The 16,601-nt window shown below is 35.5% G+C and overlaps 1 protein-coding gene across 1 annotated transcript in view; it reads left to right on the top strand.

Annotated features, from left to right (window-relative positions):
* LOC142983735 (large neutral amino acids transporter small subunit 2) overlaps positions 1–15,991 on the top strand; it is a 46,810-nt gene extending 30,819 nt beyond the window's left edge. Inside the window, exons 5-13 of the mRNA XM_076130751.1 lie at positions 1,086–1,211; positions 8,089–8,182; positions 8,431–8,572; positions 10,343–10,473; positions 11,289–11,457; positions 11,898–11,991; positions 12,727–12,885; positions 13,192–13,247; positions 13,338–15,991. Of these exons, the coding sequence (XP_075986866.1) occupies positions 1,086–1,211; positions 8,089–8,182; positions 8,431–8,572; positions 10,343–10,473; positions 11,289–11,457; positions 11,898–11,991; positions 12,727–12,885; positions 13,192–13,247; positions 13,338–13,340 (974 nt within the window). The 3' untranslated portion in view covers positions 13,341–15,991. The remainder of the gene's footprint in view (positions 1–1,085; positions 1,212–8,088; positions 8,183–8,430; positions 8,573–10,342; positions 10,474–11,288; positions 11,458–11,897; positions 11,992–12,726; positions 12,886–13,191; positions 13,248–13,337) is intronic.
* The last annotated feature ends 610 nt before the right edge of the window (positions 15,992–16,601 follow it).

The raw sequence follows: 16,601 nt of genomic DNA on the forward strand, positions 1-16,601 counted from the left end.
CCAACAAAGTAGGAACGAAGGCTAGGCTGATAATGAATAAAATATCATATAAATAATTAATACTTTAAGGTATTACCGATGTCCATGAGTCAAATATTATTATCTATCAAATGCTATCTACCGATGGTAAAAGCTATTAGCAAAATAGCAGTGGCCGTAACCATTCTGTAAGAGAAAATACCCACCTTACTTATAATAATCGTGCCACTTTTGACAGTTAAAAACATAGGGTTGTTAAAACTTCACCCCTTAAAAATGTAATATTGAAATATTCCCCTCTTGTCTTTAATATTAAACTTCACCATTAAACACACAGGAAATTGTCCCACTTCAAAACTCGGCGATGAATCTACAAGTATAGAGTGTTAGCGAGAAAAATACAAAGTTGAGAGTTCGTGTATTATTTCGTTTAGTTAGTTCGTGTATTATAGTAATGTAATTTCTATTTAGAGACTCGATAACGATGGCCGATTGACATAAATACATTATCATTGGTTTGTAAACACTAGTTTAAGTTGGTAACAAAACAATTTTAAATAATGATCGTGTAGTACATATTTAGCTGTATAAAAGATTCTCTAACGTGTGTTATAAATGGTCTTTTAATAGTCACGAAAATGACCAACGGTTGTAGACTAATGCTTGATTCCAAATATTTTACAACTAAAAGTTATAAACACAGTTTTAGATAAAGTGTTTAACATGCCTATTTTAAGTACTTGGCCAATCATCAACAAGTTTTCCTTCAAAATCGAAATTAACCAAACTCAAATCATATGTTCTTCTATTCTATTTTGTCGTAGAGTTAATTTGTTTGTTTGTCGTATGGTTAGTGGTCAACTTAGTGTCAAAGTTATTCAAACCACCCGAAAGGCCTTTGACATAGCTTAACGACTCTTATCTTAGTAGACAACAACCGGGACCGCCCTCGACCAGCTCAAATACCACTATGCAGTCACCCATCTATAGAATGACCGCGCCAAGGGTTGCTTACCCGCAGGTCGTTTACCGACCGGTGAGCGCAACTGGCTGTAAGCGCCTTTTATTATGTAGTGATAACTAATAATATTGTTGTTTGTTCGCAGTGCTCCTGACTTTCGTGAACTGCTGGTCAGTTCGTGCGGCCACCAGGGTTCAGGACTGGTTCACGTACGCCAAGCTTCTGGCGCTGTTCATCATCATCGCGGCCGGCATCTACCAGCTGTGTAGAGGTAAATACACGTTTTACCATTTTAGATACCTCCATGGCGCAGTGGTTTAGGTTGCCATTTTGTTGTGGATTCTATTCCCACACGGAACAATTATTTAAGCGATCCGCAAGGAGTTGTTTAGGGTCTGATTGTACTTTGTATCCATTGTTCGTATGTTTGTAAGAAAATATCCTCAGTGCTACCATTAAGCGGCCACCAATCCATGGTATGACCACGCCATGGAATACTTAACTCACAAATCGTTCACGTATTGGTGAATGCATAAATTGAGGGCGCCAATTGCCATGTTAAGCTAAACTCCAGACTATTTAGATTAAGAAACAGAAATTAGAAAACCTTAGTATCTGTTTTAGTTTAGCTATCTGGTAATCGAACCTTAGACCTCGCGATCGGTGTATTAGGTCGGGGAAAAAAAATATTTTCGCATTATAGTACGTATCTATGTATGAACTTGTAATAAAATCTCTTTGGCTTCAAGAATCACAAATGAGTACACGGTTCATTAGGTTTCTTTCAGTGAGCTCGTGCGTGAGGTATCCAAATATCGAGCTTTTTTGTGTAGAGAAAAGATTTTATTACAAGTTAATACATACTATAATGCGAGAGGTCTTTTTCCCCGACCTAATAAATAGGTAAAAAAATCTACAAATCCTTTTGTCCCAATTAAATAATGATTTAAAACAGTCACAGATTACTACAATGATTGTGTAAATTAAGGCTTTATATGAATGAATTAAAACATCGTATTCACACAAGTCAAACTAATTTGCTAACGTGTCGCCTTGGCCTACTAATACCACTCGTTATTTGTCAAAATACACCTGTCAAGTGCGAGTTGTGGACCGGTTCTGTATAGCAACAAAATAAAATAAGTAACTATAGTATTTTGCATATACATATTTGGTACTAGCTTTTACCCGCGACTTCATCTGCCACCTAAATTTTCCCATAGGAATGCGTCATTTTCCCGGGATAAAAAGTAGCCTATGTCCTTTTTCGGGTATCAAAATATCTCCATAACAATTTCATGCAAATTGATTCAGTAGTTTAGGCGTGATTGAGTAACAGACAGACAGACAGAGTTACTTTCTACTATAATATTAGTATGGATGTATTAGATAATAAAGTTTATCCATTAACAATAATTGTAAATATTCTTGTGTAAAAAATAAATTACTAATAATTAAAATGAAAAGCAGTGATAGCCGAGTGGTATAAGTTAGTACCTCTCACGCAAGGAGTTGCAGGTTCGAACCCGAGGCAACACACCAATGACTTTTCGAAGTAATACGTGTATTAGAAACAATTATCACTTGTTCCAACGGTGAAAGAAAACATCGTGATGCAACCTTACACGCTTGAGAGAGCAGTTCTCGAAGGTATGCAAAGTCCCCAACCCGCATTTGGCCAGCGTGGTGGACTCAAGGCCTCTCTCTCATTACGGGAGGAGACCCTTGCCCAACAGTAGGACAGTAATGGGTTAAATATTTATGGAACTCTAACTACGCCACGTGTATAAACAATTGCATTAAATTACAAGTGACTACGTTTATTTCTAACAAATAACTTCGACCTTGCGTTTAGTCACAGGTTTGTTTGCTCAGATGTTTCAAAACTTAGTGCGTAATGTCGTTAATAGTAGTATTATATGTCAGGAGAACAATATTACCTTAAGAGTAAATAATAAAATGTATTAAAATTAAGTTTCGTAAGAAATAAAGAGTAAAAAATAGAGTTAAGTTCTAATGTCGATCTCATGGCTATCTCAAAAAATACAAACATTTTAGAGTTGAATAAATTATGCGTAACTATCAATCGAGGAAGGTTATAAGTTGGTTTGGTTACCAAAAATCCAAATGGGAGGGGAAAGGATTGGGCTGGGTAAGGCAGTTTAAAAACTTTTAAGTGGCTCTAATAACTTACTAAAAACATGACAATCATGATAAAATTAAACCATAAGCACTTTTTAAATTAATTTATTTAAGTTAATGTACATTTTAAATATTTGTTATTAAAAAAAAAAATAATAATGTCCTCCTAGCCGATATACGACTACGGCGGTCAGTTTCATTGAAACTGGCCATCTGTGCAGGATTTTGTTTACAGTGTCCAAGTGTGTGCACAATACACAAGTACACTCTCTATTCCATTACTCTAAAAGTCTGGTGGGACGGATAACCGCCACGACCAGTGAGAGGTCAGGCGCAGGACCGACGGCTTTACGTGCTCTCCGAGGCACGGAGGTCTTCGACCTCAACTTCCCAACTCCGGGCAATCTCTAAGAAATTCTTAACAGAAAATCTCAGAAAAGACTTTTTGGCCCGACCCAGGATTCGAACCCGAGACCTCTCGCACGGCAGCCACATATACTACCGACCGCGTATGGCGCGTATATGTGGCTTTTATTTTATTTATGGAAAAAAAATACATTTACTTCCTTCATAATTATTTTCAACAAATTCGTTGAAAATAATAAAGAAAACCGAATTGAAAATAGTGCACAACTCTATAAAAAAAAAAACAAGACCACAGGTCGCAAAGGAAATCGTCTCTTCAGCCAGCTTTACAGAAAAAAAAATCTAATCTACATTTCCCAAGCAATTCATTTTCGAAGCAATTGAGATCCAATCACTGGGACTCTCGAAGTCCCATTTACTCGTAGATCGACCAAGGAGTTCTTATCAACGATTCTTTTATCGATAAAGCCTTGAACCACATTCAAACAGGTTTTTGCAATTGACACTAAAGCACGCTATTCGTGATCAAGTATGTTGGGTGTTTTGTTGGACTAACAATAGATTTTTGTTGGATGATAATTGTTTTTGGGAACTTCTTATCGTAAATGGTGAACGAAAAAGGTAGTTAGACATAATTTTTCTTATGGGGTAGACAGATAACAAATAACTTCACTTGTCACAATCTCTTTAAACTTCTTTTGTTTATTTCACATCCATAAATTTTGTCATAATACACATCTAAAATTTCTAAATAATAAAAAACGTCACGAATATATAATGTGTGTATGTATTTCTAGGCCGTTCTCGAATCTTTCAGCTAATCATCCATCTCCTTAGATCTATTTTTTAAGGGAATTAAATAAGCTCAAAACGACTCACTGTTGGTTTAGGGTCTTTTTTTGAATTAAGAGAAGGATTAGATCTCAAATCCTCCACGCGGTACTCGTTTAAAACGTTTAGTATATATTAAAAGTTCTGTTATACTAATAATCGTCATTTAATTTCAACTTTTACTTTCAATACTACAATTAATTATGAAGTGCGTCAATGAACAGTAATCTTTACGAGTAACTTCCCACCTGTGTGACGTCACAGTTCAATGTCAAGCTTCTACAACCGGGAAAGAAAAACACTAGTTTACTTATCCCCGGTTTCTGAGTACATTTAGCGGTAGATTATCTATTCAATAGCGTTTTTTTTTTGTATAAGTTTTAACGCTATTGAATAGATAAACTTCCGCTAAATGTACCTCCGAAACCGAGGGTTAGCCTTTCTACACGTTGACCACATTGGCCAGAGCAGTGCTTGAAAGTATGCAAACAACTTGCACTTGACCAGCGTGGTGAACTAAGACTCAAGACCTAACCCCTCCCTCATTCCGGGAGGAGACCCTTGCCGAGCAGTGGGAAATTTATGGGTTTAATTTATTTAAGTATGATTTATTAATTTATTTAAGTACGCATTGAGTTTCATCCTGATATCTTTGACAAAGGTTTTCCGTGGTGTAGCGGTAAAATTAACAATTTTATAATTCAATATTTCTGGTCCGACTGTAATTTGTGACTATTGTTTGTATGTTTGCAAAGTCCCTATGTAACAGCTAATCCTCAGTGCCAAAATTTTTCTTTTCTATTGAAATACGCTAAGTAAATATCGTATTGTCGCCCAATACAAGTACTTCTCTTGCTTATCAGCTAACGCGTATATAACGTCGTCACATAAGAAACTGGTTTGAACGAATAAATAATGTCTATATTGCCAAAACAAGTTATTCTTTGGCTAATTATTTTGCAATTCTGTTATTTCGACATGTTTTCCGCATGTTCAACTTAATCGAGGTGATTTAGGTTTGTTTTTTGTAAATAACTAAATAACTACCGTAAACTCCCGTTAAGTATCTAACCATATAACTAATAATTAATAATAATTATTATCAATTTAATTTTATTTATGTTTAGTTCCTTTATTATTATTATTTTTTTTTCGTTTGTACATATAAAATTATTATTTAATGTATTAATTTAATGTTTAGTTTTAGTATTATAATATAATATAAACACCATATAATGTTTAGAATATTTTTTGTGTCTAATTGAAGTCAACAAGTTAATCCACGCGGCTTTGCTCGCGTACTAATTTTTATCACTTTCGTCCATCAAGTGTAGAAAAGTAATGTTATGGTTTAAAGTTTTGTTTCTTATCTATTTGAAGTGAACAAGATGATTCCCGCAGCTCCGCTCGCTTCCAAAGTTTCATCACTTTCATATTCTATTACGATCACCTATGCTTTGCTTTTAAAAACTCGTCAATCTATCGAATAACATTATGGTGTAATCCAGTTTCAGAAACCAAGATATTTATATTAATTTTTAACTAAGTATAATAGAATACGGGATTAACGCGAACACGCATTTTACCTTATATGCCTAACGTTTCGGCGCAGGTTGCACTCGCCGTGGTCCGAAACGTTAGGCATAATAAGGTAAAATGCGTGTTCGCGTTAATTCCCGTAACTATTATACATAAAAAATGCAACGCGAGAGTTTGAAAGTTATGAATTTTTAACTACGCCTGGGCCACGAGACTCCTGTAGGAAAAAGATCGGTAGTCTTATCAATAAGTCTTGTGGTTGTCTCCTTCACTCTACAATAAAAGCTACAATTAAAAACACCCAGTAAATATCCTTACAAATGTATAATTCATATCGGAAGTAAACGTTTGCTAAAGCGTTGTTATAAATAAAACTACTCAATGCAAAGTGCTGTAATAAGCACTCAATGTCATATTACAAAGTTTCCTCGATATTAACAATTTACAATACTTTTATAGGCATTAATTATACGATAGTACTAGCTAATTAACTCTGACTTAACTTGAATTTGTAAGCTGGATTCAGAGTTTCAGACTGTATCAAGTCGGCTTCTAGTCTCATTAGATGCAGCTGAATACCAGTATTTTACATGGAGCAACCGCCTATCTGACCTCCACAACCCAGTTACCTGGGATATAACACGATACCCTTCGGTAAGACTGGTTGTCAGACTTTCAAACTTCTGACTACTGTTAAGGACTGTCAAAGATCTTTAATTTTTGACAACAGCTGGGACTGTGCTTTCCGAAACACGAAGAAACTCGATATCTATAAGACGTGTCTTTCTTCTGTCTTTCTAAGAGAAAAAAGCTAGCTAATACTTGTTGAGAAGTTATGATACAGGTTATTAATGTAGTCAGAACGCGCCAATTAAAACGACTGCAACTTAGTTCCTATAGTTCTAAGAAACCGATGAATTCATGAATAATCGAAGGAAAGTGAATACAAAGACAGACTGCCTTGATTCTGACCTAGATCTACTTCCATAACGTATAATATGCACTCGTTTACTATTTATTAATATCGTTCAATTATTCTCGGGGCGCTCATAGCCAGTTGTACTCACCGATCGGTAAATGATCTATTCGTTACGCAACCGTTGCCGCGGTCATTCTATAGATAGGTGAACGCGTAGTGGTATTTGAACAGGGCACCTCCGAAGCACCGAGATGGTGCTTCGGAGGGCACGTATGTAAAACTTCGGTCTCGGTTGTTCTCAATTAAGATAACAGTCGTTTTAAGCCACGTCAAAGGACTCTCGGGCGGCTGGAACAACTAACACTAGGTTGACTAGGTTGATAGATAGACAATTATTAAGAACGCTAATACATTATTTTACTACACTAGATGCTAAAAAACGCGAAAGTACGCGAAAGCACAAGAATCTTAGTATAGTTACTGTGTCACTACGCTATTGTACTGACTTTTCTTACTAAGTATTTTCAAAACGAAAAACCACTTAACCACCATTCGTCCGTCTCAAAAACTATCAACACAGCTAAACTTGGATCAGACAGAGCCATTTTATACAAACAACTAAGTATTTCCTTTGCTAACAATGCTACCCCCGACGTCGTATGAGTCCGCATCATTCACACGCCGCACTGACCGGCCAGTGGTACCAATCATCTAATAATACACTCTTTGTGTCGCCCACAGACGAGGATGTGGGAATTGTTGCATTGTGCAGTTTCACGCTCTCAAAGGATACGTTCTTATTGTTCGTGAAATGTTTCTGTGTTAGGTTTTATAAGTTATGCGGTTGAATGTTCGTGAAAATCTTTTTTTTAAAGATAACTCCAGCACTTAGTATTGGTCTTGTCTCGCGGGGACTTTGACAAACATAAAAACAACGGACACCAAGGATAACCAGACCCGAAACAACAATTTGTGGATCACACAAATATTTGTTTCGTGTGGGAATCGAACCCACGACCTAACGACGGACTGGTAGCGACCGATTTAACCACTGCGCTACAGAGGCTGTCGAATCAAATATCTGTGTTAGATGGTTTAAAAAATAATGCGGTTGAAGATTCACGATTTGATTTCATAACACACGTTTTAATGGAGGTGTAGGGAAAGGGGTATAAAGTATAATATATTTATTCACGTGTCGCTATTTACAATGTTATAAATAAGAGAAGGGAGCATTTTACCAAATGCCTATCATGAAACGAAACTTGAAGCTACTATTGAGAATCAAGATCATTACCTAAAGGTTTCGAACGTATTAAAGTTATTTAATGACATTTTCTGTATATTTCAGGAGAGGTACAACACTTTACATTTGAAGGTACGACGGACGATGTGACGTCTATCGCTCTCTCTTTCTACTCTGGACTGTTCGCTTACAACGGGTGGTAAGTTAAAGCCTCTTTTATCAGTTTTCCATAGTTTAAGATTCTGCCCGTAAGTACTGATTCTCATTTTATTTGGTTAATAGCCTATAGACATACCTATTTGCTGCTAGCCTTATTCTCTCGAACATTTCTCTTAAAATAGAATAAGAATTTAAGCTGGGCTTTTTTAGTTAGGTGGACTACATTAAACTTTCTAATACATTTGTTAGACATATAATTTGTTCTAACAAACCTGTTCTGTTCTCCAGGAACTACCTGAACTTCATCATCGAGGAGCTGAAAGACCCTGTGAAGAACTTGCCACGCGCCATCGCGATATCCTGCGCGCTCGTCACCGTCGTCTATACCTTCACCAACGTTGCTTTCTACACCACCCTGTCGCCTACCGAGGTACGCTTCAAAGTTTTCAATAGGTTACGTTAGGCGTCTCCGTGCTTCGGAGGGCACGTTAAAAGTCGATCCAGGTTGTTGTCTACTAAGATAACAGTCGTTAAGCCACGTCAAAGGCCTCTCGGGCGGCTTGAACAACTTTGACACTAGGTTGACGACTAACCATACGACAAACAAACAAACAAACAATAGGTTACGAGTGATTTAAGCAAGCGAGATAGTTCAAGGAATGTCGTAAGTGGTTTCGTGTTTACGGGTTTTTCTACGAACAAATTATTAATACAACTACCTTATCTGTAGATTTTCGAGAGTATATACGACTACCAATCACGAGGTAGGTTCTATTCCCGATTGGGGTAAAGTGCTATTGGTCTTTACTAATTTACATTATAATATTTCTTAATAGTAGTCTAGAAACTGGTTCTGTGCCCGGTACACGGCAATGGGCTCGTCTCCAATTACATGGAACTAAAATTATAAATGGTGAAACGCGATGAACCTGATGATCTTTACGGCCCCGAGAATAGTTTGACAAAAGTCTTCAGTAATTTCATCAAACAGGCGTGACTAGCGAAAAATGTAGACTTTAAAAACATTGAATAAAAAGGCTTATTCATGGTATGCAATAAATTCTTTAGTTTTGTGGTCTGCATAATCAAAATAATAAATAATTATTAGTAAAACATTTATTTTTCCTTACCTGGAAATTGGTAAAGGTGTAGTGTAATTACAATAGCATAAATAACATAGTTTTAAAACCGTATTTTTATTGTACTACCTAATCTAAGAAACTACAAAATGTAGCTGTGCTAAAAATAGTTTTAATCCCGATATGATTCTATTGATATTTTCCAAAATTTTAAAAGCCAAGCTACTATATATTGTAAATAATCTAATAGCTTGGACTTTGGAACAGTACCATTTATATTGGGGCAATAGTCTTGCCTGTATTACATGGGACGTAAATATACTATAATGTTTTAGTATTTGTTGTTATAGAGGCAACAGAAATTCAGTTCAATCAGGGTTTGTGACAGACAGACAGACTGACAGACAGTGAAGTCTTAGAAATTGGGTCTCGTTGTGTTTACCAGTTTACCCTTACATAGGGTACATAGCCCTAAAAAGGTACATATATCGTAATCTTTTGACGCAAATTCGCAACGGATCGTTTTAGATAAAAATAACAAGTAAACGTGTGAAATACGTGTTGTTATTCGTTATTGGAAGGAAGTAATTATAATAAGTAATATGTACGAAGGCTGACTTGCGATCAACACTGCACTGTGTACCAGCGATACGCTTACATTAATCTGATACTGTTAATAACTCAATTAAAAGATAATACATACATGTAATAAATGAATGTGTAACACGAATACTAAAATCTATCTATCTATACATTCATAATATCACGCTTTTTCCGGGTGTAGACAGAGAACCCCGTCCCTTAATTTTCTTTATAGTTACCACAGTTTCTCTTCTTTCGCAAATGGTTTCAGTTTCAAACCCGAGGTAACACACCAACGATTTTGTGTGTACTAGAACTAAATCATTTGTTCCAAAGGTGAAAAAAACATCGTGAAGCTACCTTGCATGCCTAAGAGTTCTTTAGAACAGTTCTTGAAGGTACCTATGCAAAGTCCCCAAACCGCGATTGGGCAACGTGGTGGACCAAGGCCTAACCCCTCTTTTCTACGGCAGGAGACCCTTGCCCAGCAGTGTTAACAGTTACTTGCCTAAACATTCATCCCTTCTCTCAATCTCCAGGTGTTGGGGTCAGCAGCCGTAGCTGTGACGTTTGCAGAGCGTCTCTTCGGTTGGTTCGCGCTGTCCATTCCTCTGTTCGTCGCAGCCTCCACCTTTGGCGCCGTCAATGGAGTCTTGCTCACTTCATCCAGGTAAAATAACCTTTTAGTGGTAGGTATACCTACATATTATGATATGGGTTCAGGGTTAGTACAGTGTGACGTTATTTTAAATTATAATAAACGCATATTTAAGGAAAGAAATCATTTCTGAGTTATTTTACTCAACTTCTTTAAATTCAATATCCATAGGTACTTATTTACTTGTTGAGTACTTGATGCAATAAAAGCTAGCAAATAAATACACAGTTGTAATAGCATACATTTTTTTCCCAAACTGCCGTTTAAGGCATACCAAGGTCTTTAAAACTTGCGCAAATTTTATACAAATAAGAACTTCAGGTTTTCGGAAATCGATATTTAATATTTAGGAAGTAATTTTAAAGGTCAACTTGTTTTGTAACGGAGAGTTAAACAACATTAATGAGTTTTTAAATAACTGGTTTGTATATTTTGGGGATTGAGATTTTTCTAAGAATTTACAATAATTCGTGAGATTCGGAAGTCTTGTAAAATGGTAGATTAGTAAATTTTATTAAATCAAAAATATATTCAATAAGAAAAGCGCCCTCAAACGGTTGTAAACTTTTTTTTAACAAAAAGTCTTATGACTAGATGTCGTTAACATAAATGCGTATTGCCAAACATAGTTAAACCGTTGAATCGATTATCATGAAATTTATAAAAGAAAATGGGACAATGGACTAAGTCGTACATACATACTTACTCGTAGGTACGTCATATTTCTTTAAAAAAGTTAATGTTTTATTCTCCCAAACCCGCAAGCAGAGCTACTAATTATAACATGAGAGTTGGGCTTTATTTAATAAGTACGTGTGTTTCTGTAGGCTGTTCTACGCGGGTGCGGCGCAAGGCCAGATGCCCGTGATGCTGACGATGGTGAGCGCGCGCGCCACGCCCGCGCCCGCCGTGCTCGCCGTGGCGCTGCTCAGTCTGCTGTACCTCACCGTGTCCGACATCTACGCGCTCATCAACTACGTCGGCTTCGCTACCTGGGTACGTAGCTGCTACTAATTAGCCCGTTTCTATTGCAGATGATTCAGATAGCTTTAGATACCTTTAGCGAAAGAACATCTTCGTTCCTGGCTGATTGGATGCAGGATCCATCTATTACAGATCAGACAGCGTCAAATATAGGGATACCTTAGCGTAAGAACATTTTCAGTCGTGGCTGAAAGACCTGCGCAAGAGTGACAATCAGTTTTTTTGACAGATGAAACAGTCTGTTTTAATTACGTATCCATCAACTGCCATAACCTACTCAAGGCCGCCACTCTCTTACTTCTGGAAGAAACCCTTACCCTGGTGTAATGGACTATTTTGTATAATACTACATGAGTGTTCAAAAGGTGTCCCTATAACAATCTTCTTTTATCACTAGTACTTCCTATTTTTTCTTCAAAATGAAACATACCTATCGTATTTTTGTTTTACAGTTAAGTATTGGTGCTGCTGTGCTATGCGTGCCAGTGCTCAGGTTTACACAACCCGGCCTGGAGAGACCCATCAGAGTCAACCTGTTCTTCCCTGGTAAGCTTTGCATTCAGATTTTTGCATTCCAATTGACATTTAGAAAGATACTTCTGATATCTTTAAAGACACATTTTAGTTTGAGGAAACTTGGAAAAAGAAATTGGTACAAAGGTGCTTTGATTCGCATGCGCAGAGTCCGCAAAACTTAACGCGATTTAATCAGAAATGTTCTTTCTATGATCTAGACAGATATAATTATATTAGCTTAGCCCTTATTCCAAACTATGTTGGAGTCGGCTTCCAGTCTCACCGTATGCAGCTGAATACCAGTGTTTTACATGGAGCTACTGCCTATCTGACCTCCACAACCCAATTACCTGGGATATAACACGATACCCCTCGATAAGACTGGTTGTCAGACTTTCAAGCTTCTGACTACTGTTAACGACTGTCAAAGATCTTCGAAAATGACAGCCGGGACCCACAATTTAACGTGCCTTCCGAAACACGGAGGAACTCGATATGTACAAGATGGTGACCCATCCTCAGATCAACCTCGACAAGCGTCGTTTAACCTCAGAGATCAATCGGCGCAACTTAACTAAGCCACGAGCTCTTCGTGAACCACACAGATGAATTTGCTAAAACTCCGATTTACATCCGATACAGCTTCGTTACAACTCTACATAAATTGCTATTGTGGATTGTCTTTTGTCTAGGTCCTCAGTCTAAGAACAAAAGCTTAAGAATAAATTATTTCACCATATTAACGATATAATGTGTATATTCCAGTGATCTACATAATCTGCACGATCCTGGTGGTGGCGTTCCCCGCGTGGGCGTCCCCCGCGGAGACCGGCGTGGGCTGCCTCATGATCCTCACCGCCGTGCCCGTCTACCTGCTGCTGCTGCACCCCAGGACCAGGATGGGCTGCCTCAGCTCCGTCACCAGTCAGTATTCCCATATATCTTGGAACTATTCCTGTACCTGACTTGTTAATTCCTCTGCCTACCTTTCCTTCCGGAGTAAAGGTCAAATATATAGTGAATACATATTGTATAATAATTAATTTGTACATGGTCTACTCGGAAACTGTTTCAAATCCACTTTCTATCAATGTAAAATACTTTTCAACTGAGAAAGTTTTACAAAAGACTCAACAATAGTAAGAATGAAACGTTTTTTTTGTGATTCATGTACTTATCTAAAGTTGTTACTTATTGTAATAACTAACTTATAATATTTATTGTTTTCAGATTACGCGACGCTCCTAGTGCAGAAGTTGACTTTGTCTGTGCGACCCAAAACGAAGGTAACTATAAAATCAAATATTTAGTACCTAAGAAATACATACAAAAATGTTTTTTCCTGGTTAATTAATAATATTCTTTTTTATTTTCAGTGAGCGCCATATTGAAAAATTGCCGACGACATATCCGACCATAATCGGTAAGGCCCTTCCACATTTGAATCTACCCACATAAAAATTGCCACACAAAAAAATAAAAACAAAATCGTAGATTTTAGATTACTTTATAGTAGCCATTATTAAAAAATATAAATGTTTGTAAAATTAAATGTTGTTGAAATAGTTTAAATGTAACTGTGGTATAGTCAAGTGTGATCGGGCTTTTGAAAACTGTTATACTGTTCACTGTATATTACATTAGACACAGGCCTCTTGCACATTTGCGATTAATACTTGCGATTTGTCGACACGTTTAGTCGACTTCAGTCGCAATTACGCAAATGTGTGTGAGGTCTTATTGTTGTATGTTTTACAATTAAATGTACTCAATTACCAAATATATATTTAGGTAGGTATTTATATTATATTTAAGATATCGAGTAATATGTGCTGTTGGGCGAACTATTGAAATAATCATGTATTATATTTTTGCTTCTTCGCAAGGAAAAAAGACAAAAAAAAGTAATTATTGTTAAACATCACGAAGTACAGTCTTGCCAGTTAAGAAAATTATAAGTACATTAAGTTACCATAGTAGAAAAGTACCGCATAAATATGACATAGCAACACTTAGTTTTAATTTAGGTTCTATTATGCATTGAATGTTATCAGAGTTATTACCTATTTAAAATTGTGGAGAATTAAAAACAAGTCTGAAACCTTGACATGCCAGTATAGACTTTACCTATATATTTCAACAATCTAAAATTAGATGAAAACGTAATTTGTTTGTCGAAAAATCTAATTAAGTTCAGAATCGATTGCTTCTAAACTCGATTCATTTCGAATTAAATTCCTTTTAACATAGATTCAGGAGTTTTCCTAATAAAACATTCCAAATTTAATATTTGTATTTTAAAATAAACCCTTTACAGGGACCACATCATTCCCAATCGCTTTAAAATAATTGAAACATTTTGAACATTCATTTTGAGTAGACCTACTTAAAATGGACAATACATGAGATATATACAAATATATAATAATATATATGTAACTGTTAGTCGTAGCTTTTGTATGCGTATAACTCAATTAGATTCTGAATGTATGTGTAAATGAGAGCTTTGTATAACTAGTTTTTTTATGTAAGTATGTATTTTTTATTTTAAGGGTCCGATAGCCATTGAAACGTTCCATGCATTATTAAAAAAAAGGTAATTCTATGCCTTGAATGATTAAAAAAATGGTTGAAAAAGCAAATTAAAACAAAAAAATATTAGTATTGGAAATGCATAAAACTCAGATTAATTAAAAATTATTTGCGGTATTTATCTTTTCTAATTTAATATGAATATTTTTTAGTTTGGCTGTGCTAAACCTAAGTCTTGCCATTCCCAAAGAGACAATTCATTTCGAATTTAAGTAAGTTTCTGCTATTTTTTTTTATTTCCCTTTTACTCTTCGATTAAATATTTATAGCATACATACTTGGACTTGAAATTCGAAGTTTTTGTAGAAAAAAAATAGCTTTTGATACGCAAAAAATAAAGGTTGAAGTTTATTACATATGACAATATTCTCTATATTTTGTATTTCGTACAAATATGTATAATATAAAATGTATTTGCTTTTAAATACTTTATTTTGCTATGGTTGTATGAAGATTGACTGTTGTCTAAGATTAAGTGTGTAATGAATTTTGTATAACTTTAATACTTTGTGGCTTTTTGATATTGTTTTTTGTCGACAATGGGATGTAATTTATAGTAAATAAAGTTAAAATCAACACAATGTATAAAGAAAAATCTTTAGTAGATTATACTAGTTACATCTGTTAAAAAGATTTGCGCACTATATTTTTTTAATTTCCTTTTTTTTACTATTTTAAAGTAATGAAGTCTATGTTCCCCCGTAGTCGACTATTTTATTTTAGTGAATGTGTAAATAAATTTAAAATGGAAGCATACTCAGACATTCCATTGAAACTGCCATAAAAATTTGGTAGCTAAATTAGATGTAATATTTTATAGATGTCGCATTAGCTGTATATCGTGTAAAGTTTTGTAAACGAAATATATAAGGATGCCTTTATATACCGGTGTTAGTACCTGACTAGCTTCCAAAAATAATAAATTAATTAGCAAAATTATCCCGAAATTGAAACAAGATGTCAAATCTGCACTTGTATCTATTTCTATTGATCATCTACAGCCAAATAATTTGATAAAAAAAATCATCGACCGACTAGCCAGTAATAACATTATAATGATTTGGTTAAATGCTAGTGAAAATTGAGCATTTAATGTTCAATTCCATTGGCATTCTAGTCCACCATAAAATATCTATGATAATAAAAAACTGATCAAAACCAATTAATTTAGTTAATGAATTAAATGTAATCTCTAGGTAAGAATCTCCACAGACATGTAAACTACCACTTTTTATAACAAAATAATTTAATTTTATTGCATATAACGTACACATTTTGGTGCAGTTTCCAATGCATTTATTTTGCTCATTTTTTAAATATATTTTGTTTAGTTAAGTCGTAGGTTTAATCCATGTATTGTATATCAGTGTTACAATTTACATGTGTCGATGTTTCTGTTAAGCGTGTCTTATGGAGACGATGTGACAATAATAAATTATTGAAGAAATCTGTTGTTTATTTACTTGCTAACCTACTACCCTAGCTGTATCCCGAAGAAGCTATACAAGCGGGCTACTAGCTCGAACACCGATTATATTATATCCTAGTAGGTACCTACTACAAATTTTCAATGACGGCATTTTTTTTGTGGTACACGATTGCAAATCACGATGCCTCGTGTTCGGTACCCTGGTCGGGTATGGTGCAATGCGCGCGCAATGGGTATTTTTTTAAATTATATTGTTTTATATTACTCTCCACGCTTGGAGTTTAGTAAAGTAACTTATAATAAGTACTTGGGATTGATATTTTAGTTTCGAAACGCTGGCGAATTACATAGGTACATGTTAGCGTGCGTTTAGATCGCTAAAGGTGCGCAAATAATCATGTTTTCTAGAAATATATCTTATGAAGGGTTTTTCTCCCCGCTTGATTGACAAGATATTACAGATCACAATTTATTACAAAAAAGAAGCCTGATCTCAAACGAAAAATTTACTTTTTATTTGCAATAAACATCCAATCAAAAATATTGAGATGGACAGTCAGTGAGATTGGAACGCGAAACGTGTATTGCGTGGTTTTATTTTCTTGTCTATGGTTTGCAA

The sequence above is a fragment of the Anticarsia gemmatalis genome, chromosome 24, assembly GCF_050436995.1.
Source record: "Anticarsia gemmatalis isolate Benzon Research Colony breed Stoneville strain chromosome 24, ilAntGemm2 primary, whole genome shotgun sequence".
Lineage (NCBI taxonomy): Eukaryota > Metazoa > Arthropoda > Insecta > Lepidoptera > Erebidae > Anticarsia > Anticarsia gemmatalis.